This window comes from Dromiciops gliroides, chromosome 3 (assembly GCF_019393635.1).
Source record: "Dromiciops gliroides isolate mDroGli1 chromosome 3, mDroGli1.pri, whole genome shotgun sequence".
In the NCBI taxonomy this organism is placed as follows: domain Eukaryota; kingdom Metazoa; phylum Chordata; class Mammalia; order Microbiotheria; family Microbiotheriidae; genus Dromiciops; species Dromiciops gliroides.
This window is the reverse complement of record NC_057863.1, coordinates 505,875,862-505,902,237: the sequence shown is the minus strand read 5'-3', so window position 1 is coordinate 505,902,237 and position 26,376 is coordinate 505,875,862. Positions and strand designations below refer to the sequence as shown.

The 26,376-nt window shown below is 38.0% G+C and overlaps 2 protein-coding genes and 1 pseudogene across 4 annotated transcripts in view; 1 reads left to right on the top strand and 2 right to left on the bottom strand.

Moving 5' to 3' along the window:
* SIAE (sialic acid acetylesterase) overlaps positions 1–3,398 on the bottom strand; it is a 43,391-nt gene extending 39,993 nt beyond the window's left edge. Inside the window, exon 1 of the mRNA XM_043994210.1 lies at positions 3,268–3,398. Coding sequence (XP_043850145.1) covers positions 3,268–3,343 — 76 coding nt within the window. The 5' untranslated portion in view covers positions 3,344–3,398. The remainder of the gene's footprint in view (positions 1–3,267) is intronic.
* Positions 3,399–3,439: 41 nt separating this feature from the next.
* On the top strand, positions 3,440–26,345 carry SPA17 (sperm autoantigenic protein 17). Of its 3 annotated transcripts, none has more exons than XM_043994216.1 (5): positions 3,440–3,638; positions 4,886–5,057; positions 8,596–8,666; positions 15,547–15,618; positions 26,043–26,345. In XM_043994216.1, exons 2-5 carry the CDS (start codon positions 4,904–4,906, stop codon positions 26,166–26,168), a joined length of 423 nt encoding a protein of 140 aa, XP_043850151.1. In that variant the 5' UTR covers positions 3,440–3,638; positions 4,886–4,903; the 3' UTR covers positions 26,169–26,345. The 3 variants fall into 3 exon arrangements, with proteins under 3 accessions (XP_043850151.1, XP_043850149.1, XP_043850150.1); XM_043994214.1 differs by having other exon boundaries at positions 3,445–3,638; positions 15,547–15,630; XM_043994215.1 differs by lacking the exon at positions 3,440–3,638 and adding an exon at positions 4,197–4,328 and having other exon boundaries at positions 15,547–15,630.
* Positions 11,701–14,584, bottom strand: LOC122746172 (annotated as a pseudogene).
* Positions 26,346–26,376: the final 31 nt, after the last annotated feature.

The following is a 26,376-nucleotide window of genomic DNA, read 5'->3' as shown; positions in this document are numbered from 1 at the left end:
GAATTAATGAAGATGGAATTTTTCTTTCCAGAAGCTACAAATAATCTTACAAGATTCCTTAGATGATATCTATTTGGGCATCACAGTCAAAAAAGTCACCCACATACTCTCAGTGGACAGGCACTCTGAGCAAGAGCCCAGTCATTAAGACTTCTTCTATTTATAATGAACCAACCTATTCCTACAGGACTGCTGGGCTAGGGATAGTTAGCAAAACACACCAAGAACAAAATACAACATCCCAGTGATTGCATAACCATATAGGCAGTTTGCCAAAAGGCATATGTGTGGGAGGGCCTTGTCTTGGGTAGGTGCTTCATACTGAACAGAAATGATAACCAGGAGCAGAGGAGTTAGGTGGGGAGTAAAGGAAAGAATTTTGGGGAGATGAAATGCAAAAGAACATTTGCTGTATATCATATAAGCCCAAAGAAGGACCTCTGTAAAGAAATGTGGGTAAATTGTAGCACAGAGACAGGGGAGAGCTTTCCAATTCATTCCATCACTATCAACAACCTTTTTTGAGCACAATCATGTATAACTCAGCAATAAATCTGAGAATCATAAAGTTCTCATAGAGCAAGACTTTAAAGTTTATCTACCCTTCATTTGACAAATGAGAAAACTGAAGCCCAGAGAAATCATGTGATTTGCCCGAGGTCACAAACCTCATAAGGCATGATAAAGAAACCAGGTCATAGGACTTTTTCCAGTTCACTGCTCTTTTCGAGGGCACCACACTCTTTATATCCTGAGGTAAATAAAGGAAACAACATTCCTTGTCCTCATGGAGCTCAGATTCTAAGACTAACACAATGACAAAGATACATGGTTGAACATCACCATGGTTGTTTCCTTTTTTTGTTTCTCTTTGTAGCCTATACCTGTATTCCGTTCTATTTATTATACAGTGCCTTGAACATGTTTTTTCAGATGTGTGAATTTCATTGTCTGAAGAATTCCAAGTTAGGAAAGCTGCTCAGCACCTTACAATCCAGAGAGTTATCTGATGCACTAAAAAGTTAGTTGGCTTGCCCACGGTTATCATAACTGGTATGTGTCAGAGGAAGATCTTGAACACAGGCTGTCCTAACTAACATCAAAACTGACTTTCTATCCATTATACCACATTGCCTCTCACTTTGCAACATGATAGGGCTCTTAATGATTACCTCTGTGCAGATGAATCACAGATCTATATATCCAGCCCCAGCCTCTCTCCAGAGTTTCAGTCTTGTACATAAACCATCTATTAGACATTTTAAATGCCTCCAGGACACCTCACATTCAACAAATCCAAAATAAAACTCATTAGCTTTCCCCCAAACTCCTCTATTAAACTTTCCCTGCTTTCTGTTGAAAGTACCACCATAAGGTATATAACCTGAGAGTTATCTTTGATTCCTCACTCTTTCTCACCCCACATATACAGTCAGTTGCCAAATCTTGCCATTTCAACCTTCCTATCTGTCTCTGGAGAATCCATCTTCCCTTCTTTCTACTCACATAGCCAACCACCCTGGTTCAGACCTTCATTAATTACCTTTTGCCTATTCTACAGTAAAGACCTCCTAATTGATTGGTCTCTCTCTGCCTTAAGTCTTTCCCTACCCCAATCCATCCTCTACAATCTCCCAAATGATTGTCCTAAAACGCATATCAGACCATGTATCTCCCCTACTCAATCAACTCCAGTGATTCCCTATTGGATTAAGGATAAAATATAAACTCCTATGTTTAGCTTTTAAAGCCTTCAAAACCTGGCCCCAACCTCTTTCTAGATTATATATTACTACTTCCCTTCTCAGACTCTAAGATCTAGCTAGCCAACCTGGACTGTCAACCTAGAGTTAACATCATCCTTGACACATACATCCTAAATGAGGTTAAGAGATATCAGGTACTATTTCTCCCATGCACAGCTGGTGACAGTATTGTTCTTGTTAGGCCGGTAAACACCTGATCCCCTACTCACCCCAAAGGAGATCCTCACATGAAATTCACTTTCCCATCTCCACACCTTTATACCAACTGTCTCATCATATGTAGAATGCACTTTCTACTCTCCTCTGCGTTAGAGAATCCCTCACTTTCTTCAGGACACAGCTCAAGCACCACCTTCTATGCAAAGTTTTTCTTGAGCCCCACGACTGTTGTGTCCTACCTCCCTGTCTTGTCTTTGTTATATACATTTGTTCTATCTATATTTATATTACATGTTGTCTTTCCTGATAGATGTAAGCTCCTTAAGAATATGGAGTGTTTGTTTATATTTGTAATCCCAGCAAAGGGTAGAAGTACCTGGCACCCAGTAGGTATGTTTGTTGATAAATGCTTGATTACCAAAGATCTGGACAGAAATGTGAAGACATTCTTACAATAGGGCTTTTTTATATTGTTGTCAGTCATATATTCAAAAAAGCCCTCCCCAAAATTTACATTATTATTAACTTTTACAAGTTTTTTCCTTCTTTTCTTGTGAAGTTAGCAGGGGAAAGAAAGAGTGCTATGTCTTCAGCTGGGTTGAGGGAGAAGGGAAAGATAAATGGGAAAAGATTAAAAAAAAGAAGGTAACATGTAATGACACTAATAACTGAGAGAAAAATGAGAGGCCAAGTCAGAGGCCTGTGTTTGCCATCTGAGATGAGAAAAAGAGCCGGGTTGAGTCAGTATAATCAATCCTTTTATTAGGAGAATGCTCCCTTTCCATGATTCCATCGTTCCAGATGCCTCTGCACTGCTCCCAAAGCAGAGAGGTTGGGTAGTCCATGGATGTGACTCAGTAGCCACACTACCCATAGAGAGGAGGGGATTTAAACATCAGGATCTGACCAGGAGCCAGGCCCAGAGTGACTGCCTCATCCCTCCTTTCCTCCCCAGTGCTCCAGGGTATCCACTTGCTCTTTGTGTGTTTCTGAACCTGGGACAAAAGTCATGTGTGTGCCTGGATGTGCCGAGCTTGTGACAGGCTTGTATGTTAACCAATAACCCTCCTCTCAGCCTTCCAGACGGACGAAAGGGGCAAAGCTTGACCCAGTTACTACCAACTCCTAAAACGTAGTGGTCAGGAAAAACAAAACCACAGGTGGAAATGTAGCGATCACCATCCCCTCCTGCCGGGCCCCAGCTGCTACACCAGGGTTGTCCTCAAAGGCCCCTACAAACCAGGGTGGTAGCCCGAGGGTGAGCCGCGCCCAGGGAGCAACCTCCGGGAGCCGAGTGCGGGCGGAGGAGCAAGGACAGGCCCCGGCTCGGCCCCCACCTCACCTGCTCCGCTGCCCGCGCTGGCCCCCAAGAGCAACGACAACAATAGCAGCGCCCGCTGGGCCAAGGTCACCGTCATAGTTCCGAGGGACTCAGGATATGGTCCGCGGGACTTGGGGCGGGGACAGTGTGAGGCTCGGGGCGGAGACAGTGAGGTTGGCTGGGGCGGGGCTTAGATCAGGGCGGGGCCCAGCCCCACCCCACCCTCTTTAATCTTCAGTGCTTGAAGCGGTTGGTGGTTCCGCCACAGGGACGAATCTAAGCTTTTTGCCCTGTTCAGCCGCCGTAGATAGGGAATCTGCCAAGAAAACGGTTACCCGGCAACGAGAAGAAACAACCGGAACCATCGGCACCGGCAGCCGGAGAAAGGAGAGGTAAGGACGGTAGCCCGTCTACTCCGTCTCCGCGACTGTTGGCCGCCTTTTTCCCCTTCTTCCTTCGCCCTTTCGACAAGCTCCCCGGAACCCTCAAGGCGACTGCTCCTTACACCCTGGGGCCCAGGGTGGCCTGCTCCCCGAGAGTCGGAGATCTTCCCAGCCCAGGGAAAGTCTGCCCCGGAGAGGGTGGCCGCCGGCCCGCCCCTGCTAGGGTCCAGGGCCCGTCTCTCTCTCTCCCCTCTGGCCCCCAAACCCCATCTCCCAGCCTGACCCGAGATCTCACCGGAACCAACCCTCTCAAAAGAGAACTAAACTTCCCTCTTCCCTCTGCCACACTCCCTTCCCCTTGGGCCCTAATCACACCCTACTTGCCCTTTCCCGTGGCCTCAGCCCTTCTTCCAAACCGGACCCTTCCCTCAAGGCCCTCCCTCTCCCGTCCAACCCAGTCTAAGAGACCAAGACCTTAAGTGGCCTCGCCCACCCACTAGGACCCACCCCAGGGACTCACCCTCTCTTAAAACTGATGTAAACTTTTGCTGCAAGATAGCAGGAGGACTTGCCAAGACAAAGCCAACAAACATAAGAACTCCAAAACCTCTGAGATTTAAGGACTTTGTTTCACCCCCAGGAATGGCAGCTTAGCACATCTAGAGAGTGACATGACCCCCCTGTGCAGAAATAGATGAGGTAAAGATTGAATTTGAGGCTCTTTCATCACTTGGGCCTTGATAAGATGGAGGGCCTCTAAATTTGTACTAGTTCTTGAGCAAAATTTTCCTAAAGATTTTTATTTACAAACAAGGTAATCTCTACATCTTCCATGATGAGGGGCTCTGCAGCACTTTATAATCATAATATTTATTTAACCTAACTGCTAGTTTACCTTAACACAATCATCTCTGGGATGTAAGGAGGCATCTGGTATGATTTCCCCTATGTAGACTCAAAGAAATTGAAATACAGAGTTTAAAAATTATTAACATCAAATCATCCACAGTTTGTTATAGAAATAAAGGATTTGGCCCACCTAAATGGGTCTTCCTTTTCAGTTTTCCCTTACTATCCAAGGAAAGCCTACAGTTCTTTGAAGGTATATCTGAGACTGGGATTGTGCTCAAGAAAAGTTGAACTAGAGAAGTATTTGTCTATCAGAAATTATTTATTTTGGCATTTTAATTGTGCAAATGAAGTCCAGAAATAGAAGTTAAAGTTAGTGCTCTTTAATGAATCTCTGTGTACAATAGGCAGTTCCTTCCAAAGAGATGTCGATTCCATTCTCCAATACGCACTACCGAATTCCACAAGGATTTGGGAATCTTCTCGAAGGGCTGACACGGGAGATTCTGAGGGAGCAGCCGGACAATATTCCAGCTTTTGCAGCAGCATATTTTGAAAACCTACTAGAAAAAAGAGAGAGTAAGCTTTAAAATGGGCTTTTTAAAGTTTTTTTTCAAGTTAAATTTAAACTAATAATTTGATTTTCAGTGAAATTTGCTGAAGGAAAGATGTCTTTTTGACAGGACACATTCAAATATAAGTTTTTAGTATTTGATACAGTAGTCAAAAATATATGGGGGCATCTAGGTGGTACAGTGGATAAAGCACTGGCCCTGGATTCAGAAGGACCTGAGTTCAAATCCGACCTCAGACACTTGACACTTACTAGCTGTGTGACCCTGGGCAAGTCACTTAACCCTCATTGCCCCGCTAAAATAAAATAAAATAAAATGGTTATATATATATATATATATATATATATATATATATATATATATATATATATATATATATGCCTTTTAGACAAATGCCCTTTCAGTAGAAGAGATTTTTAATGGGTTTCATTGTATTGCATTTTCCTAATTTTAACCTGTTTCTTTTTGTCCTTCATAATTGGCCTTTCAAGGACTTATTTAGCAAGACAGGATCTCCCAGCACATTAGATCTGCAATTCAGCTTTCAAGCAGACAGTACTAAATCACTGGCTGGCCTACTCTATTCTGAAAAATCTCTATGAAATAAATTCCTTGACCTCTCTAACATACCTAAATATTTCTCACTTAAAAGTACTGTTCTGTAAGAAAGAATCCTATACAGTTTAAATTAAATGGGGCCTAATTGTGCTTTCCCAGGGTTATTTTGAATAGTCCCACACCAAAAGTTATTACTCTTCTTTGAAAAGGAAACTGCCCAGCTCAATAATAGCAGCTATTTTGTTATTCAATTCCCCATTTCTCCCCACCCCCTCACATCCTCTAGGCCTCATTCCTGCCCTGAGACAGGGGTCTGCCTTTTCAGCCAGTGACTAGTTGAGAAAAAAGTTAAGCAAACATATTTCACTTCTACCTTCAGAATTCTTCAAGTCAGAACCCATTTAAGTTAGTAGGATCGTGTACCCAAGACTGAAAGTAACCAAAATAATCAATTAGGTGGCAAAGTGAATAGAGCACTGGGCCTGAAGTCACAAAGATTCATCTTCCAGAGTTCAAATCTAGCCTCAGTAACTGTGTGACCCTGGGCAAATTACTTAACCCTGTTTGCCTCAGTTCCTCATCTGTAATATAAACTGGAGAAAGAAATGGCAAACCACTCCCGTATCTTTGCCAAGAAAGCCCTAAACAAGGTCACAAAGACTTGGGCACAACTGAAAACAACCAAACACTACCACCACCAGAGATTGATTGGTAGGAACTAAAAGTTATATTAAAGCCTAATCCTGACTGAGACAAGTTCTCTTTGAAGCTACACCAATTAATGTTCTTGATGACACTCATCCAACAATGGAGTAAGGTGACTAGAAAATCCCACACTTTTCACATGGGTCTTGTTTTAGTTCATTTTGGAAAGGGAGAATAACCTCTCTGAGACTGGTATAATTCAAGTAGCATCCCTCCCACACTAAACACAGTTCAAATTTTTGCCCCTTCCCAGCATTGTTAGGAGCTTCTGCCCAACCCATTTTTTTTTTCTGTACATCACTGGTCATTTCAACATGTAATTATTAATACTAGGTCATGGCCTAACAGAGATTTAACTGCCTTTCAATACTTTCGTATATTCTCTGGAGAAAAAAAATGGCAAATTCTAGACTTTGGGCTAAGATGTGAAGTGTTATAAGCGGTAACTTAATTATGTTAATACAACATTAATTTTATAAGTTAAAACTATTCATTTTATAATTTTAGAACTCATTAACCTTCCATTATACAAATACTGAGTCACTATTTCCAGATCACAGTAATTAAAGCAATCTCAGATTAATAGTCTCTAGATACTAGTCTTCCAACTAATACTACTTAAATACTTCCAGTTTCTGCTGATGCAGATCACAGCCCCTCCACATCTTATTAGACTGCTTCATGAGTTGCTATAGCTGAAAAAGAAATCATCACCTGATGACCAACACATTCTGGTGATAAGCCTCTTTTAATTGTTAGGCCGGAGCCTTATGCTTTACTAACTTGAAATTTCATGACCAAGGTTCATTTCCTCATCACGATCTCATCAGAGTAGGACTTAAGTGGACTAATAAAAGTCCATGCCCACTAAATATAAAGTGGTAAACACCCCTTTCCATGTGCTTGAAAAAACAAGTCATTTTTTTTAAACAGGGAGTGAAGTGACAGGTCCTTTCCAGATAAAAGAGAACCTCCTAGAAAAATAAAATAAAAAGAGAACCAAATTATCAAAAATTATTCATCTAACAGAGATTTAACTGATTCTAAATCTGAATTACTTTCTTTCTATGCCCCTTCTCTTTCTTTTCTCCTTTATTTTCATCTCTTCCTTTACCCAACTTTCTCCTTGCCATGTTACATTAGGAAAAAAACCACTCCCAATCCCTCTCAAAAAAATTATTTTTCTAGGGTTATTACGTGTTGTGAGGTCATTTATTATTAGAGGATATCGTACACTTATGTCCTTTTCTTAGCATGTCTTTTTCTTTTCTTTTTTTTCTTTTTGGACTAACCCTATGATTCTGTTAGTATAGTTTCCTATGAGGAAATTCCCTTTACCAGTGTAAAAAAACACCTAGAGAATTCCCTGAGGAATTATTGAGAGAGTAGGTGATTTGTCCAGGGTCAGTCAAAAGCCAGTATGTGTAAGAGGCATGGCTAGAATTCAGCTCTTAATTGGCTTTGAGGTCAACAGCCCACTGTGTCAACACTGCCTCTCACGGACACTTCTAATGTAATAATAGTAACTTTTACATCATAATTTGCAACATAAGTTACTCAAGGGTTTACAGGACTGTATTTTTAGCTGTATTATATATAGCAGCTTATGGAAAGGTAATAGAAATTTAATGATAATGTTAACCACAAAAATCCCCAGAGAACCAATTTAGGGATCTTTCTCTCTAAATAAAAGTTTTAGCTGAAGCAATATGGAAGACTACATAACCACATCTCTCTTCTTCCTCTTTAGGCATTAAACCAATTATCAGCTTCTTTGTATTGATCATCTTTCTCTTTCATTTTTCTCCTTATCTCTTTATCTCCTGGTACCCCATTTGCCCCCACCATGTAAAAGTATTATCTTTCCCAGTATTGATAACATTAGGTGGCACAGTAAGGTAGCTAGGTATGGTGTTAGTAATCAGTGTGTCATACTTAGACCTATATTCAAATCCTGCCTCTGACATATACTGGCTATGTGACTCTCTGAGAAGTCACCTAATCCCTCTCCACCTCATTTTGCTCATCTGTGAAGTGGAGATAATAATAGCACTTGTCCTAGATCAAAAAATAATGTACAAAAAGTGCTTTGCAAACCTTAAAGCACCACATAAATGCTAACTATTATTACTATAAAACAGATACCACCTCTTGCACTAGGCACTATGCCAGTGTGTTTTTGGCTTAGAAGTAAAATAATTAATTTGTCAAGAGTTCACTTTTGCTGTATTCTGAGTTTACCTGAACAAACCCACAATAATTCTTATTTTCTTTTTCAGAAACCAATTTTGATCCAGCAGAATGGGGGGCTAAGGTAGATGACCGCTTCTACAACAACCATGCTTTTAAGGTCAGTGGCTCTGTCTGCTCTCCTGGATAAGTCTACATACATATGATTAGTTTCTCTCAAGAATTACAAAATGTATCACCTATATCTCATCAAATTAGATATTATTTTAAATGCCATTGTTTCTGGCCACAGTCCTACTCAGAAAGATCTGAATGTATATGCTATTACTTGGCTTGTACTAAATATATGACCTAGACAGAGAAAGAATATTCATGAAACTTCAACAAGTAATAGTTCACATAAAATGATGCTACTAAGGTATTATTGTCTTGCCCCCTTGTGGTGATGGATTTTCTTTGTTTATTCCACATTTTGTACATGCCCATCCCTTAAAAGAACATAACTAGCTCAGTGACTTTGAACAAGTCAATGTCTGTGAACAAGTTCCCTCACCTGTAAGATGGAATGCTTAGATGCCCTTCCATCTTTTGAATTCTCTGATTTTAAGATCACAGACTGGTATTAGGGGATGTAGAGCCTAGAATAATAGAATATAATTTTTCTCTAATTGAGCTGTGCAATGATTGGCCATACTACTCTGGTATCGTCAGTATAATTTATCTATCTGAGATAACCAGCCCATCCACAGTGCACCTGCAAAGTTCTAGAACACAAAGAGAGAGACTAAGCTCCGCATTTTGAAAGCTTCCCCAATGGACTTGGAAAAATGTCTGCAAAAAGCCAAAAGTCTTTATAGTTATTAAGAAGTTTCAGGATCTCTGCTTCCTCTTTTGAATACAAAACCTTTCTATAATTGGTCAATGAGTCATCAAGTGTCTGTTGAATGGGCTTCAAAGCAGGTGATGACTTAATATTTCTGTTATTGTGAAGGAAATCTTCAAATATCAAATGAGTACCTGTGAAGGCCCAGCACAGTGCCTGGCACATAGTAGATGCTTAATAAATACTCATTGTCTCCCTCCATCCCTCCCTCCAAGTATCTAAAAGTCAAAAGTAGAAGAAGTTTTATTTGTTAAAAGGTTCTTCCTCCTGTCATGCTTCAGTGTGTTTCTCTGCAATTCCTTGCCATTGCTTCTAGTTTTATCCTCTGTTGCCAGGCAGAAACTCTCCAGTCACTTTTCCACATGATAGCCTTTAAAATATTTGAATACAGTTATCATGCCTCTCACCTCAACCAGGTTTTGCCTTTCTCAGGCTAAATATCTTCATTTCCTTCAACCAGTTCACATACAGCATAATCTTAAGGCCCAGAGCCATTCTGTTTGTCCTATTTTGGACACTTTAGTCCAATAACATTTATTGTCTACTACGTAGCAGGATACAATTAATAAAAAGAAAGTTCCTGCTCTCAAGGAACTTACATTCTAATAGGGGAGACAATACACATGGAGACAAGAAAGGGAAGAGGCATAAAGAGATACCCAGAACAGGGGCATTTTATTCCCTGGACTTGGAACAAGGCAGAGCAGCAGATACAAAGTTGAGTTGAGAAGTCTGGTCTCTATAAAGGAAAACTCTGGGAGGAGTTTGGTACTCTGCCCTCCAACCAGAGGGGAGAGAAAGCTGAGAGAGGTGGTGTCAAAGCTAAAGTTTGAAGCATGGTGGTGAGTTTAGAAGTGACGAGCTTATCCTGAGAGAGGGGCATCTTGTTCTTGGGGTTAAAACCAGGCGGGGCAGCCTTATTTTGGACATTTGCTAACTTATAGTTGTCCTTTCTAAAATATGTTATCCATGACTGAACATAGTACACCCTAGATGTGGTTTTATGAGAGAGCATCAAGACTTACATCGCTCACCTGGTCCTGGACACTGCCATTCTTAATTCAACCTCAGTTTTGTGGGGACCAATTTTTAATTGGGGAGTGTTAGCTAAGCAGCTTGCCGCAATATTGGGGCAAGGAAGGAGACCAGCAGCCTCCCTCAAAACAGAACAGGATTTATTTTAACAAGAACGAACTTAAAAAACACACACACACACACACACACACACACACACACAAACAGGATCGGTAGGATCAAGGGAAAGGAAATAAAATGGGGAAAGGGAAATTATACAACCTGTACAACCCGTAAAAACACCACCGCCCAGGAATCAGCTGAGAATATAGCACAGCCTCTTCCAGCGCCTTCCAGCTTCCAGCTAGAATGCCAGGAAAAAAAACTCCCTTCTCCTAGCGCCCCCACACAGTCCCCAGCCAATTGGCTGGCCGCTCTGACAGTCATATGACTGCCCTTACTAGGCTTCCAATCATTATAATTTTGCCAGGCCCATGTAGGCATCGGGGAGTGGTGCCAGCGCCATGGCAATGGCTACAACCAGTGGGTGGAGCACGGTGTGGTTTGCGGAGCCCCAGGCCAGTGCACATCGATGTTTTTCTTTCAAATTCTAGCCAAAAGATGGGCTCATAAAAACCTCAAATAACAATTTATTCTTTACAATTTGTATCACCTTTTTTGGCTGCCATACCATACTGTTGACCAATATTAATCTTGTATTTCATTAAAATCCCGAGTTATTTTTTACAACTGATATCTATGTCTCTCCTATTTTATACTTCTAAAATTGATTTTTTAAACTCATGAGATTTTTACATTTATTCATATTAGATTTTATTAGATTCAACCCAATGTTCTAGCTTTGTCGTGATCTTTTTGGATACTATCATACATTATGTTAACCTTCCCTCCTATCTTTGTAATGTCTACAAATAAAAACAGTAAACTGCACAGGTATCTGAGATGCTCAACTAGGGACAAGTTTACATTAAACCATTGAGGACTAAATTATTCTTTGGGTCCAGTCATTCAGCCAGTTCTGAATGCAACCTTATAATCACCTAGCACATATCTCCCCATACTTTTCACAAGTATAATGGGAGAAATTCTGTCAAATACCTTGTTAAAATGTAGGCAACCTTTATCTACAAAATTCTGCTCATCAACTAACCTAATAGCCTTGACAAAGTGAGATTTGTCTAGTGTGATGTTTTGGGGGGTTGTGGGGTCTTTTTGGGTGATACAAAGAAACCTTTACTCCAATAAATAAATCCATCGAGGTGTTGCCATTCAAAGGTTAGTTGGTAAGGGTAATAAGAGCTTCTACTACATTGCCCATGTGTTCCCTTAAACTCTGTTCTGCTGCTGCCCGTGAGATTTCTATTTCTGTCATTATCAGTTCCAGATCTTCCTTCTTGATTGTAACTTTTGCCAGTTCCTTCTCCCGCTTCTGCTTGGCCTTCTGCTCCCGGGACTGCCGGTCTCCAATCACAGACATCGCTGTCTCCAGGTTGGAGCTTTGGATCTCCTTCTCTTCCGCATAGTCGGTCACTCATTCCAGGTCGGCCACGCCACTGTCATGTTTCGGTGGCTTTTCAGTCGGCTGCTCAGGGCCACTCGGTTCGGTCTCCAATTCCAGTTCTACATCACCTTCGGTCGCTATCTCGTCCCTGCCATGCGCCTCCTGTGCACCTAGTGTGATATTTTTTGATGAACATATTCTTGTCCTTTGTAATCAACACTTCCTCCTCTAAATATTTACCAACCATATTTTTAATCGTGCTTTATCTAATTTTGCTAGGAATATTATAATCAATATTACTGGCTTTAGTTTGCACACTATATTCATTTCCCTTTTTTGGGGGGGGGAATTAGATTATTTGCCCTTTTCCATCTCTGTAATAACCCCTTCTGTTCTCCACAATCCTTTTTTTAAAAAATTCGATTTTATTTCTAGTTCTAAATTCTCTTCCTTTCCCTACACCTTCACCCATTGAGAAAACATGAAATACAAAATATAGAATCGCATAAAACAAATTTCTGTATGAGCCATGTTCTGGAGAGTGGTGAGGAAGGGGTAAGCAAGAAAAAAAGATGTTTCATTCTGAATCTTTAATCCATCAGGTTTCTATCTGGAGATGGGCAGCACTTTTCATGATGAATCCTTTAGAATTGTAATGGGTCACTGTATTGATCAGATTTAACTAAGTCTTTCACAATTGATTTCTTTATAATATTGCTGTTTCTGTGTAAGTTATTCTCCTGATTCTGTTCACTTCACTTTATTTACATCAGTTCATATAAGTCTTCCCAGGTTTTTCTGAAACTATCCCCTTCATCATGTCTTACAGCACAGTAATAGTATTCCATCACATATGTACTTTAGCTGTTCTGCCATTCCCTAATTGATAGGTGTCCCCTCCATTTCTAATTCTATGCCATCTCTACAGTCTTACAAAGGTCACTGAGAATGGTTTAGCAATCACATTGAGTGCCTGAAGATTTAGTTCATCTGGGCCAAATGACTTCTTGAACTCATTAAGGACAGCTGTGTGCTCCCTTACTATTTCCCCACATATATTTTATTTGAGCTATTTTTCTCCTTACCAATTCAAAGATATTATACTTACCAAAAAAAAAAACAAAAAACAAAAATAAATTGAGTAGCTCTGCATTCTTACTACCCTTTATTATCATCCTATGCTTAACATGTGTATATGTGTTATGTATATATAAAATATAGTTATAGTTATCATTATCCTAGTCATTCTTTTTCCCTAATATGTAGAACACATAAAGTTATTATCCCACCCCTTCTTCTTTTCCCCTATATATGAAACATATATAATTATCATTATCTTATCTCACCTTCTTTTCCCTAATATCTATAACATAGTTATCATTACCCTGCCCTGAGGGAGCACTAGGGATTCTAGGATTCCAAGAGACTAAACTGAAGTGAGAAAAAATTACAAACATGAAAGACAGATTTTGCACAAAGCACAGAGTCATGAGATGGCATAGTCTGAGAGGTGACAAGAGAACCTAATGCCTTCCTCAGGAAAGACCAAGGGAAAGAACAGAGACGAGAACCAATAAAATACTGCAGGATAGCTAACAATAGCAACATCACTGGCATTTGTGTAGTTCTTTAAAGTTTGCAAAGGACTTTACATATTATTTCATTTGATCTTTACCACAACCCAGGGAGAAAGGTGCTATTATTATCATCCCCATTTTACATATGAGGAAACTGAGCTAAGAAATGTTAAGTGACTTGCCCAGAGTCACACAGCGAAATTAGTGCCTGAAGTAGAATATGCACTCAAGTCTTCCTGACTCCAAATCCAGCATACTATCCCCTTGCACTCCCTACTACCAATGTCTCCATTTATTATCTGGTGATTTTCCACTGTTATAATCCAGGTTAACTATTTTACAGCTGTGCAATAACAAAAGGAGAAGGAAATAATTTTATTTTTATTAATGTTTTCATGAATATGTTTAGCCTTTTATGTGTAGTTAAAAACCAGATATGGAAGGAACAGAGTATACAATGGCAATAATAATAAGCCTTTAGACTGTGACAGGCAGTAATAATTCATATTGGCACAACAGCCCAGTGAGAGAGGTACTACAAGTGTTAGACACAAACCCTGTTTTACTGATGACAGAGGGGCAGGAATGATTATCTCTAGATGTATGGGGATGATGATGAAGAGAAAAGACACACATATGCACTCCTAGACATGCACTGGACCAAAGTGCCAGTCTATTTCAGGCAAATACATTTTTATCATTGTTTTTGTTAAATATGGTCCATCTCTGGCCAGAAGGCTTCCATTCCTATGTTTTAAGTTGTAATCCAGAAATCCAAATCCTGTTCTCAGGTACCATCTTTTTATTTATTTTTTTTTTTAAGTGAGGCAATTGGGGTTAAGTGACTTGCCCAGGGTCACACAGCTAGTAAGTGTTAAGTGTCTGAGGCCGGATTTGAACTCAGGTCCTCCTGACTCCAGAGCCGGTGCTCTATCTACTGTGCTATCTAGCTGCCCCAGGTACCATCTTTTTAATCAGCTTATTGGTCATTTTCAAATCTGTCATTATCTTCTGAAATCCTTGCCTCCAATTGGCAGCACTAATTCAAACATATTCCCTAGGCCCAAGGTCTTCCATTTCATACCCCGGTTTTTGGATTCCTTGTGGAAGGATTGTTTATGCTGATATGAATCACCAGAAGTGGGAAATAGTCATTTGGCCTGGCAAATCTTGGAAATGATTTCTGGGAAGCTGATTGTTGTCATCACATTGACAGATAGATGCATCATTTCCCAGCTTAGGGAATCATGAATCAACAGACACCTAACAGCATCCCATTCTTTTTGGGATGACTTTTCCTTAAAAGTTTAGTTTGAGAGACTTTTACTTTCTCTGAACCCTTTGAAAACTGCTTTCCTAAAATATGACATGCATGTCAAATTATGCCCAATTTCCTTCACAATTCCAAAGTCCTCCAAATCACTTTTACTTATCCTCCCTTTTCTTCTTGAGATCAGATCTTTCTTCCATATATACACAATCTTCTCCCCCCAGAAACTGAAAATAGCAGTAGTCATTTTTTTCTATACACACACACACACACACACACACACACACACACACACACACACCCCTACCTTATACAATGTATAAAACACAACAGTCTTTAGCTGGCATTTCTCTGAGATTTGAGCACTCAATATTTTGTGCATGATTAATTATAATGTCGTCAATGTGTGATATAAATTATTGTTGTAGTGGCCAGTACCACAAAAGAAGCTCTTTACTGCAACCAGACAGCAATATTCCAAAATGAGAAATTAAAGCATTTTTACTGGTTTCTGGTGTGTTTGTTGCTTGTTTATTACTACTAACTTTCATATTTTTATCATGCTTACTCATTCTTTCCTGCTTCAATTCAGTTTAGTTCAACAAGTATTTAATAAGCTCCTATTGTGTGCAAAGTATTGTGCTTACCTAGATTTTACTTATTTTATATTTTTCTTTGATCCTTAGTATTCAGTTTACTTCATTCTTTAGCAGCTTTGGGCATTTTGACTTGAGACACTGTGAATCTTACCTACTTGATCTCTCCTTTCTATAGGAGGTACCACCTGAAAAATGTGCACCTGAAAAAGAAACACCTCAGGAAACAGTAAAAGAGCAAGAGACACAGGTATCATTTGTGGTAGGTGATTTTCGATGTCATTCAGGATTTGCCCCAAATAGTATTATCATTACCCAATTATATTCCCAAAATTAATACAGTCTATTATATTAGCTATTATGGGCAACTAGTGGCACAGTGAATAAAGTTCCAGGCCTGAAGTCAAGAAGACTCATCTTCCAGAGTTCAAATATAGCCCCAGATACTTATTTGCTGTGTGACCCCTGAGCAAGTCCTTTAACCCTGTTTGCCTCAGTTTCCTTATCTGTAATTTGAGCTAGATCATAAAGTCAGACACGATTAAAATAACTAAACAACAAAATTATCTATTAGAGTTGTGAGGGACACTTTTTAAAAAAATTTTTTAATTTTTTTAGTGAGGCAATTGGGGTTAAGTGACTTGCCCAGGGTCACACAGTTAGTAAGTGTTAAGTGTCTGAGGCAGGATTTGAACTCAGGTACCCCTGATTTCAGGGCCGGTGCTCTATCCACTGCACCACCTAGCTGCCCCGAGGGATACTTTTTAAAGCAAATTATTAAGCATCAGTGATGAGCTCATTAAGATATTATCAATCATGCTTAGTTATGTTTGCTTGTGTTTTTCCTGTTGTACACATGGTTTATTTGCAGAAGGTTCATTTTGAGAAGTAATGAGCCTAAAATGCCAGAATTAGAGTTTGAGTTCAGTTTAATAGGCAATAGAAAATCACCATAGGTTGTTAATAGTTATATTGTGAAAGCAAAATTATCCTTACCATAAGTATGGAAGTTGGATGGGGAATAGAAAGGAAGACAAAATAAGATAATTTAAGGGAAAACTTTCAAACAATTAGAGCTATCCAAGAGTGGAATGAATTGTGGACTGTCTCAGGAGGAGGCAGTAACTAAGCTTTTTGTGTAAGCCTTAAATGTAATTTGCAATTATGATTATTCAAGTAGAAACTACATTACCACTTGTTCAGTATATTGTAGAGGGGCTTTCTGATAAGATATGCTCATATAACCTCTGATCTCCCTTCAAAGAAGGAGATTCTATGATTCTATTTCCCTCCTTCCTCATATTTTCTGAAGTTGAAAGCCATTTTGATCTTGCTAATTTCTAACTTCAGCTTAATTTCTTTTGCCCCTACTAGGCCAGCACCTTTTAGGGATTTTAAAAGTTTCCTTTTAAAGGGCAATGATGGAGGATTGTGGGAAGATGGCAGAATAACTTAATGCCTCAAGGTGAATTTTAGACAGAAATAATTAAATTCAGAATAAAGCAGTAGTCCATCGTGAGACAGCTTGGAGGAAGACATTAGGAAAGATCTGACCTACAAAGTGGTTGGTCTGCCCCAAAGAGAAGTGCAGATACTACCATGTCAATAAACAGCAAGCCCTGAGGGCAGTTGTGTCAGGGTGGTAGCCGCCACTCTGGGAACTTATGCCCAGAACTTGCTGTGAAGGGTCAGGCAGCTGATCAAAACAAGACTAGAGGTCCTCTACTGGCACTTATGGTAGGGCATAGGTAAGTTGCCCCAAGAGGAATGAGCAAACCTGCCTAGTGAGTGCCATGGCAAAGAGGTGGGGGCTCTGCTGGTTGTGGTCATTCACAGGAGTCACTGGACCCTGGTGTGGGGTCCAGGATGGAGGGGCAAACTCAGGATTGTGGACATAGGAGAAGTGTGGTGCATTCCAGACTGCAGGGAGTGAAAGTGTTTGTGGTAGCTATGGTGCTGGGGGCCCTGGTTATGGCTCAGGGGAAGAGAGGAGTACCTGCTGTGACTCATAGTCCAGGATGTGAGCCAGAGGAGCAGTGACCACACGACCACACCTGGCCTTGGATCATAGCACATTGCAAGAACCAAAAAATCAAAGACCCCAGATAGACCTCTGAACACAACAGCACAAAAAACCTAAATCCTGAGACATTGTCCCCCAGGAGCATAACCTAACCTTAACATAAACAGACAAGAAATAGGCCATTAAAATGAGTAAACAACAAACAGACCAGAACCTGACCAGAGATAGTTTCTATGGTGATAGAGAAGATCAGGGTTCAGAAGACAATGAAGTCAAAACAACAACTTATAAAGAAAGCTTCAAAGAAAAATGTAAAATGACCACAAGCCCAAAAAGAGCTCTTGGAACAGTTTTAAAAGGACTTTAAAAATCAAATAAGAGAATGTGATGTTTAAAATCTAAATGTGTTGTCTAAAAAAACTAATGTGTGGTTGCCTTAAATTAGAAGCTTTAGCACCAGTCTTTGGGCATTAAGCATTTATTAAAGCATACTAGGTATTAGAAAAAATGAGAACACATGGAGTTAAGAAAAGGTCTATCTAGGGGCAGCTAGGTGGCGCAGTGGATAAAGCACCGGCCCTGGATTCAGGAGTACCTGAGTTCAAATCTGGCCTCAGACCCTTGACACTTACTAGCTGTGTGACCTTGGGCAAGTCACTTAACCCCCATTGCCCCACAAAAAAAAAAAAAAAAAAAAAAGAAAAGGCCTATCTAGCCTAGAGTTTCAGCCTGGTCTGGTTCTTCCTCAAGTCCTCTGCCATGAGCCTGCTTCAACCATGAACTCCCTCTCAAACTGAGTGTGGAAGCTTTGTCGGTCCTTATACACTGCTTCAAGTTGATTGGTAGGTATCATCCATTGGTTCACTGGATTGGTTCTCAAGTTCAAAGTCCTTGGCTTCTGAGAACAATACCTCTTTAAGGGCCAGCCAGATGTGGTTACAATCTAATTAACTTGAAGTAGGCTAATAAGCAAAGTCAATCACTCTCACTTAATTCAATCAATTTAGATTAATCTCCCAGTGAGCCTTTGAGTATCTGCCAAATCTCATTATTTTCTCACAAGAAGTAAAGGAAAAAATGGAAAAAGAAATGAGTAATGCAAGAAAATTATAAAAATTTAATTAATTAGGGGCCAGCTAGGTGGCACAGTGGATAAAGCACCAGCCCTGGATTCAGGAGGACCTGAGTTCAAATCTGACCTCAAACCCTTTATACTAACTAGCTGTGTGACCCTGGGCAAGTCACTTAACCCTCATGTCCTGCCCCCCCCAAAAGTGAACTCATTGGAAAAAGAGATCCAATAACTTACTAAAACATAAATCCTTAAAAATTAGAATTGGTCAAGGAGAAGCTAATGACTTCATAAGATATCAAGAAATAATAAAGCAAAATCAAAAGAATGAAAAAATTGAGGATATAAAATATCTCATTGGAAAAATAACTGATTTGGAAAACAAGTCAAGGAAAGATAATATAAGAATTGTTGGACTACCTGAAAGTAATAATCAAAAACAGCTTGCTAAGGAAAAGAGCTAGAAAGTAAAATAGAAATTGAAAAAAAAAAACACGAATCATAACCTGCAAAAGATCCTAAAATGAAGGCTCACAGGAACATTGTAGATAAATTTATTTTTCTTTTTTTGCAGGAATAGGGGTGGGCTAAGGTTGGGGAGGCAATTGAGATTAAGTGACTTGCCCATAGGGGTCACACAACTAATAAATGTCAAATATATGAGGCCAGATTTGAACTGGGGGCCTCCTGACTCCAGGGCCAGTGATCTGTCCACTGCATCACCTAGCTGCCCCTATAGCTAAGTTTCAAAGCTCCTCTGTCAAGGAGAAAAAATCACAAGCAACTAAAGAAAAACAATTCATATACTGTGGAGCTAATGTCAAGATAAAACAACATTTAGTAGCTTCTATCTTTAAAAGACCAAATGGCAAAGATTATGATATTCCAAAGAGCAAAGGAGCTGGCTTTGTAACCAAGAATAACCTACCCAGCAAAGCTGAATGTCATCCTGCAAGGGAAAAAATGGATATTTAATGAATTAAAAGACTTTCAAACATTCTTGAGGAAACAACCAGAACTGAACAGAAAATTTTACTTACAAATATAAGAATAAAGAGAGTTATTGGAAGGTAAACATGAAAGACTAATCACAAAATATTTGATAGGTTTAAACTCTTTACTTATATAGGAAAATGATAGTTATAACTTTTAAGAATGTTGTCTGTCATTTGTGGTGGGTGAAAGTTGAAATGACTTAGTAAACAAAGTTTTCATCTTCTAAGAATATCAGTTTATTAAGCAACGCATGCCAATTACTCAGCAAACCAGAACTAAACATCCTTGGCTTAGAGACCCGGACCCTGAATGCAGAGGGAAGCAGACTTTTATATATTAAAAATGATCAAATAAGACCAGTTTAAAGGAAACAATATAACATTGTGTAATCTGATTTCTAATTTGATGAAAAATTAGGGACTTTCCCATTTGGGAAAGGGGAAAACAAATGGGTTCAATTTCCTGGATTCAGAAAGAGGTGGCCCACTAAGGTACATGGGAATAATAACTGATTGGTTCATAAGAGGCCAGTTTTCAGATAAGATATGTGTTTAGTCATACATGTATAACCCATATCTAATCGCTTGCTGCCTCAGGGTGAGGGAAGAGGAGGGAGGGAAGGAGGGATAAAAAATGGAACCCAAAACTATAAATAAAAATGTTTATTACATTTTTAAAAAATTTTTTAAGTCTGAAAAGAAAGACATATGTGTTGCTTGAGATGTACAATTGTGAGAAAATCCTCATATCAATCTTTGGATCTGACTGGTTTCTGACCAGTTTAACCTAGGTTCTTGGTTAAGGGTCTCTTTCCCAGCAACACAGGGCTAGGTTTTCTCCCAATTTCCAGAACTGAATACAGTTTACTCATAAGACAAAAGCTGAACTTATGGATTTCATAATTGAATAGAAAGGGAACTGAGCTAGTGCCATAACTGATGGAGTCAGTGTGATTCACTCAATTCCCACAATCTAACTACTTGCTATCCTAATTCCCTCAATTCCCTCAATTGTTAGGGTAGCTTAAAAAGAGTATACATAGATAGAGGACTTGGAATTGAGTTGATTATGATGAGATGATCCTAAAAAATAAAATTGGGTTGGGAGAGATAAAATGGAGCAAATTATTTCATACAAGAGAGGCATGAGGGGAAGAACTTTTACAGGGGAAAACAGGATGGGATGGAGCACAGGCAGCATGGGAACCTTATTTTCAACAGAACTGGGTTAAAGAGGCAATCCAGATGAGTATAAACGTCATCTTAACTTACAGAGAAATACAAGGGCAAGTGGATAGGATAAGGAAGGGTCTCTTAGAAGGGTGTACAGATTAGGGAGGCAGTGATCAGAAGTAAATTAAACTGGGGCAACCAAGTGGTGCAGTGGATAAAGCACTGGCCCTGGATTCAGGAGAACCTGAGTTCAAGTCCAGTTTCAGACGCTTGACAGTTACTAGCTGTGTGACACTGGGCAAGTCACTTAACCCTCATTGCCCCACTCAAAAAGGGTAGGGGGGGAAGGGGAAAAAAGTAATTATAACTTTGAATGTGAATGTGATGTACTCACCCATAAAATGAAAATGAATAGCAGAATGGATCAAAAACTAGAACCTTGATAGCATGTTGTTTACAAGAAACGTTTAAAAATGAGAGACATACAGAGTAAAAATAAAGGACTGGAGTAGAATTTATTATGTTTCAGCTGATGAAAAGAAAAAAAAAGCAGGTATAGCCATCAAGATCCTCAGACAAAGTTAAAGCTAAAATAGATTTAATTAAAAGATATAAGCAGGGAAACTACATTGTGGTAAAAGTTACTATAGATAATGAAGTAATATCAGTACTGACTTGTAAGCAAATACTGTAGCATCTATATTTATTTATTTATTTATTTTTAATTTTTTTGGTGGGGCAATGAGGGTTAAGTGACTTGCCCAGGGTCCCACAGCTAGTAAGTGTCACGTCTGAGGCCAGATTTGAACTCAGGTACTCCTGAATCCAGGGCCGGTGCTTTAACCACTGCACCACCTAGCTGCCCCCAGCATCTATATTTATTAAGGAAAAGGTAAATTAATTACAAGTGGAAATAGATAGCAAAACTCAAATAGTGGGGAATGTCAATCTTCCCATCTCAGAACTAGGTAAGTCTAACCAAAAATTAAATAAGAAAAAAGACAGGGAGATAAATAGAATCCTAGAAAAGCTACATGTGACAGACATCTAGAGAGAACTAAATGGGAATTGAAAGAAATATATCTTTTTTCAGCAGTACATGGCACCTTTTCAAAAATTGACAAGGACATAAAAATCTTATACTCCAATGTATCATTTTTGGATTTTAATGCAATAAAATTATATTTAATAAAGGACCAGGGTAACACAAGTTAAAAATTACTTGGAAACTAAATAACCTAATCTTAAATGAAGAGTGGTCCAAATAACAACTCATAGAAACAAAAAATAATTTTATTAAAGAGAAAGATGAGACAACATACCAAAACTCATGGGATGCAGCAAAAGCTTTAATCAGAGGAAATGTCCATCTGTAAATGCTTATATCAATAAAATAGAGAAATAGCAGATCAATAAGTTGGCTATGCAATTTTAAAAAAACTAGAAAAAGAAGAAATTAAAAATCCCCAATTAAACACCAAATTGAAAATCCTGAAACTTAAAGATGAAATTAATAAAATTTAACATAAGAAAACTATTAATAAATTAAACTAGGAGTTGGTTTTCTGAAAAGAACCAACAAAATAGATAAACCTTTGGTTAATATGATTTTTTAAAAGAAGAAAACCAAATCACTAGTATCAAAAATAGAGTGAATTTACCACCAATGAAGATGAAATAAAGCAATTAAAGGAGTTATTGTGCCCAATTAAATACCAATAAATTTAACAAGTTAAGGGAAATCTAAGAAAACTTACAAAAATATAAACTGTTCAGATTAACAGAACAGGAAATAGAATATCTAAATAAGGAAATTGAACAGGCCATAAATGAACTTCCTAAGAAAAAGAATCAAGACCAGATGGATTGGAGCAGCTAGATGGTGAAGTGGATAAAGCACTGGCTCTGGATTCAGGAGGACCTGAGTTCAAATATGTCCTCAGATGCTTGACACTTACTACTAGCCATGTGACCCTGGGCAAGTCACTTAACTGCCATTGCCCCCCCCCAAAAAAAACAACCCACACACACAAAAAATGGATTTACAAGTGAATTCTACCACAGTAACAGCAATATTGTTCAATGAATAACTGTAAAACGACTAAGTTATTCTAAATATTATAAATATTCAAATCAACTACAAAGGGCCTATGAAGGAAGACACTATCCACCTCCATAGAAAGAACTGATAAACAGAAGTATGTATAGTATGCTTTTACATATATATTTATATGTGTGTGTCAAAAGAAGGTGAGGAGTGACAGTTCAGAACTTTAAATGTAACCAACAAAATAAATAAAATAGCAAAATTTTAAAAAGAAAAGCGATGGTGAGACTACAACTGTTGGGATATAATTGTGAACATTTCACATTGGTTCAATTAAATATAATTATATATAATTAATAATTCAATTAAATATAAATTAAATGAGTACCTTTTGACAGTACTCATAAATCCTTTAACATTTAAAGATACTGAAAAGACATTTTTAAAAAAATAATAAAGATACTGATATAGCCTTGAATATATCCTTCCTTGATGACTTTATTCCACTTTCAAGTAAAGCAAATTGTTATCCTTTATGATCTATGATAAAATTTGCCTCATTGCCAAATGGCCAATAATGACTTACATTAGAAGTATCCTTTAATTTATAGCATAATAATCTCTTGATGCAGAGTATCTGATTTCATTCAAAACACAATTTTGATTAATTAGAGCTAACAGGAGTTACACTATTTTAAAAAATAGTGTCTGATGGAGACTGTCATTTTCTGAAGGGCTCTAATGTAGCTTTTTCTCTATTTCCTTTCAAATCACTCAGAGACTAAATCCATTTCTTTTGTTTTCTTACCCTACCTTATAGCTTTCTCAGAAAACATTAAATTTTACTTAATTTCCAATTGCTTCCTGATTTTAAAACAAGTTTTTCTCTCTCTGGGAGCCCTTTAGGATTCCCCCTCAATCTGGGAATCCCAGTGTAGAAACTGATAACAGGGCTTGCCTGGTGTCTTCAAGCAGTAAGCAAACAGAAGTAAATAAATCCAGACTTTACTTATTTTTTGAGAGAAAACTGAAAGTGGTCTAAAATTTTTCTGTTCTCCCTTTTAATTAAGAAAAATCACATTTCCATCGCATAATAAATTTGACATTTTCTTTTTTTGAAAAGTGAATTCTACTACACATCTAAACATCAACTAATTCCAATATTAAATAAATTATTTGGAATAATAGGCAAAGAAGGAGGCCTATCAAACTCCTCTTTTGGAACAAAGATTGTGCTGATACCTATACCAAGAAGAGCAAAAATGGAGAAAGAAAATTATAGACTAATTTCACTAATGAATAGTGATGCAAAATCCTACATAAAATACTAGCCAGGAGACTACAACAATATATTATAAAAATTATACATTGTACATAGTAAAGCACTGGCCCTGGATTCAGGAGGACCTGAGTTCAAATCTGGCCTCAGACACTTGACACTTACTAGCTGTGTGACCCTGGGCAAGTCACTTAACCCTCATTGCCCTGCAAAAATAAATAAATAAATATGCATTGTGACCAAGTGAGATTTATACCAGGAATGCAGAGGTGTTTCAATATAAGGAAAACTATTAACATAATTGATTATATCAATAACAAAAGTTTAAAAAATCATGTATTTATGTATCAATACATGCAGAAAAAGTTTTTGATAAAATATAACGCTCATTCCTATTAAAAACACTTGAGGGGCAGCTAGGTGGTGCAGAGGATAAAGCACCAGCCCTGGATTCAGGAGGACCTCAGTTCAAATTTGACCTCAGACATTTGACACTTACTAGCTGTGTGACCTTGGGCAAGTCACTTAACCCTCATTGCCCTGGGTGGGGAGGGGGGACACTTGAAAAGCATAGGTATAAATGGAATTTTCCTTAAAATTATAAGAAGCATCTATGTAAAACCCATCAGCAAGCATTATTTGGGGAGAGGCTAAAAGCCTTCCCAGTAAGATCATGAGTGAAACCAGGAAGCCTATTATTATTCAGTGTTAAATAAATGCTAGTAATAGCAATAAGAGAAGAAAAAGAAATTAAAGGAATCAGCATGGGCAATGAGTAAATAAAACTATCTCTTTTACAGACTATATGATGGTATATTTAGAAAATCCTAGAGATTCAACTAAAAATTGGTTGAAACAATAATCTTAGCAAAGTAGTAAACTCTAACATAAATCATCAGCATTTCTATGGATCACTAATAAAGCCCTGAAAGAAGATATAGTAAAAGATATTTCATTTAAAATAGCCATAGACAATGTAGAATACCTGAGAAGTGTACCTGCCAAGACAAACCTAGGATATATATGAACATAATTATAAAAAACTTTGTATACAAATAGTCAGATTTAAATAATTGGAAAAATGTCAATTGTTCATGGGTGGAGCTGAGCCAATGTTAATAAAAATGGCAATTCTACCTAATTTACTTATTCAGTGCCATACCAATACAACTACCAAAAAAATTTATTTTATCAAGCTAGAAAAAATGAAAAAAAAAAACTGTTTGGAAGAACAACAGGTCAAGAATATCAAAGGAATTAACAAAAGTCCAAAGAAGTCTAGCAGTACCAGATCTTAAACTGTATTATTAAGGCAGTAATTATCAAAACTATCTGGCACTGGCTAAGAAACGGAATGGTAAAACAGTGTAATAGAGTAGATATATAATTCACAATAGCAAATTATTATAGTAATCTTGTTTTTGATAAATGTCAAAATCTAGTCTTTTGGAAGGAAAAGGGACCCATTTGTACAAAAACTGTTTATAGAAGCTCTTTTTTTTTCTTTTTTTTGTGAGGCAATTGGGTTGGGAGGAAGGGGGACAACTCAGAACTCAAAATGTAACCAAAATAAGAAATAAAATATATTCTTGAAAAATAAAGGTAATTTTATGTTTTTGTTCAGCAAATTCAGAACTTCACATCCTAAAATCACATCCTAAAAGTAAAACTGTGTTGCATATAAATCAATGAAATGTCTACTATTCTATGTGAAACCAGGCTTCAAATATCATTTCTTATTTCCCGAAATATATTTTTGTTCAAGAAACAAAAGTGTTACTTCAGAACTCTTTTGAAAAAATTTTAAATTAAAATTAATTTTTAAAAAATTTAAATCACATATAACTTGGCAATGATTCATTTTTTTGTCACAAAGATATATTAAAAAGCAAGAAAATAAAATGCCTACTCTTGGGGCATTTTCCATTTGGTGCATAAATGACAAAACAGTATAAAAAATTCCCTCAAGAGTCAACAGTTCTTTGATTTTTGCATTTTCAAGTTGATGTAACTTTTACAACCATTTTAATGTATCAAAAATATGAAGTGTTTAAAACCTTTCCATTTTCTTCTACTTTAATGAAGGAGGAAGCTACTACTGATGAGGACGATGTTGCTGCTGCTGCCGTCAAAATCCAGGCAGCATTTCGGGGACATAAGGCAAGAAAGGACATGAAGAAAATGAAAGAAGATAGCACTGAGGAGCAGTGAATGGAGGGACTGTTTTTATCATAGGTAGCCAGGGAAAAAAAAAACTGCCCGGATCCATCAACCCTATGTGAGGTTATCATTTTTTTTTTTCCTTAGTAAGGGAAATTTGATGTAGCAAAATGACATTTGTTGCTGTTGTGAGAATCTGTCATGAGTTTAATAAACATGCCACTTTAAACATGCCAATTTAAGATTTTTTTTGAGGTTG